The 2,144-nt window shown below is 62.9% G+C and overlaps 1 protein-coding gene across 1 annotated transcript in view; it reads left to right on the forward strand.

Annotated features, from left to right (window-relative positions):
* Nucleotides 1–6: 6 nt before the first annotated feature.
* The window catches only part of TMEM259 (transmembrane protein 259), a gene marked incomplete at its 3' end in the record, with an annotated part of 5,213 nt that continues 3,075 nt past the window's right edge, over nucleotides 7–2,144 (forward strand). The window contains exon 1 of the mRNA XM_011375232.2: nucleotides 7–207. Coding sequence (XP_011373534.2) covers nucleotides 109–207 — 99 coding nt within the window. The remainder of the gene's footprint in view (nucleotides 208–2,144) is intronic.

Raw genomic sequence — 2,144 nt, forward strand, 5'->3', positions numbered from 1 at the left:
GGCGGCGGCGGAGGCCCGGCCCCCGCGCGCGGGCCCCGCACCCCTAACCTCAACCCCAACCCGCTCATCAACGTGCGCGACCGGCTCTTCCACGCGCTCTTCTTCAAAATGGCTGTGACCTACTCGCGGCTCTTCCCACCCGCCTTCCGCCGTCTCTTCGAGTTCTTCGTGTTGCTCAAGGTGACCGCGGCCCCGACCACCGACCCTTGACCTCAGCGGCAGGACGCTCCCCCTCTGGCCTGCGACCTCTGACCCCGACCCCGCCCAGGACAGCGAACCCCTCCCACCCGGAGGTCTAGACCCGGCGCGATCTCTTGGAGATTCACCCCTTAAGCGCTGCACCCCAGCCCCCGCCCCCATATATGTGACTTCCCCCTCGGAAGGCACGAACCTCACCCCTGAGGTGGCCGGTGATCCCGACTCCAGGAACTCCCACTCAGCCCTCTCTTTCTGCTTCCTCTTTTCTTGGGGCTCTCCCCGTCCTTGGGACCTTCCACCAGCCCCCACCCCAGCGCTCCCTCCTCTGAGCCTCATGGGGGAATGTGACCTAACTCAGGTCACCTCACTAGGGTTAGTGGCAAAGTCACAGCCAGCGCTACTACCCACAGCAAGAACCCGTACATGAGCCTCCTTCTCATCCTCCCTCAGGTGGCAGAGTTTTCAGCCCAGAGTGCCACTCAGGAAGGACTGGTGTTGGCCTGGGTCCCTCCAAGAATAGGGACTCATTCAGGTGTGGGCCCAGAAAGGAGCTGGCGGGGCTCCAGGGTTCTGGGTTCCTGAGCAGAGGGGTGGTCCCAGCTGCCGCCTGTCAGGTCTGAAGGAAGGGTTTAGAAACAGCTTTTAGGTTCCTATCAGAGTCCCACCAGGGAGGGCCTGGGGTGCTGACATTGCCCAGCTGCTCGGGTCCCTCACCTGCAGGGAGGGGGCCGATGCTGGCGGAGGAGGTGCTTGGGGTGACGGCCAGCCCCAGGGCGTCGAGAGCGGGTTGCAGGTCGGCCACTTGACCAACTTCCTGCCTCCTCTGTGGGTCCCCAGACTTCACGACTTGCCAGCACCAGCTCAGCAGTCCCCAGACGCCAAGTTGGGGAGAGGGGCCGGGGTGCAGGCTGGCCGGTGGGAGGCTGGTCTGGCCTTCCATGCTGTCTCCGCAGCCCCCTCCTCCCCTGGCAGAGCCCCAAGTCTGTTCTGGTCTATGTCTGTACTGAGACCTGGGGGCCCAGGGGCTCCGACATCTGTCTGTTGAGCTCTCAGCGATGCCCTCGTCTTCTTCCCTCTGTGGCACTTTTGGTGCTCAGGCAGCTGGGGAGTTGGGTGCCTGCAGCTTCAGGTGTGGCTGAATCCAGGCGCGCATCCGTGTGCTCAGAGGCAGGGCCTCATCCCACCCTGTGGTCGGGCCAGGATGCATGTGGGTGCCTTACCGACGTGGTCTTGGCCCAGTCTGCAAGGCAGACTCCAGAGGGAAGGCCAGGTGGCCTACGGCCGGCGTTGGCACCACCGGCCAGGGCTCCAGGCAGGGCATGGAAGGGGTGGGGTGCTGGTGGCCCCCATGGGCAGCTCGCCACCATCCTGCATTAATGTCCACAACAGAGCATGGGGCTGGTGTCTCTATGATCCTGGCTTTTTAAGCTGTGGTTTGGACCACACAGGCAGCTAGTCCTGGAGAGCAGGCATTTGGTGTGGGAGCTGGAGTGGCCGGAGGCTGTGCTGGCCTAGCTGATGGGTCACTCCGGTCTCTGGCTGAGCAGCCACTGGGGTCACCGGCTGCCTGACACCCACCTTTTCTGGGAAAGCGGATGCCACATTGGGTCAGCTGGGCCCTTTCTTCAAGGAGGAGGGGAGTAGGTAGGACTCGCAGGAGTGATACTCTGGACCCAACGTTTAGTCTAGGCGGGCAACACTCAGCCAACAGGGTCCCCACAAAAAGTAGGACCCCCAGCGGTTGAGGTGGGCCCTCGAGGAGGACGGTGTCCCTATTACATAGACCCAGATAAAGGGTCTCATAGACATACTTTCAGCCAAATGGAAGGGGCTGGGTCACAATGTAGAGCAAGGTCCCTGTGGGCACTTCTAACATCAGGCTGGCGGTTCTCTGTGGGGACCATGCTGGGCACTGGGGGCTGGCCTTGCACCCTTGATGCCAGGAG

The sequence above is a fragment of the Pteropus vampyrus genome, unplaced genomic scaffold, assembly GCF_000151845.1.
Source record: "Pteropus vampyrus isolate Shadow unplaced genomic scaffold, Pvam_2.0 Scaffold267, whole genome shotgun sequence".
NCBI lineage: Eukaryota > Metazoa > Chordata > Mammalia > Chiroptera > Pteropodidae > Pteropus > Pteropus vampyrus.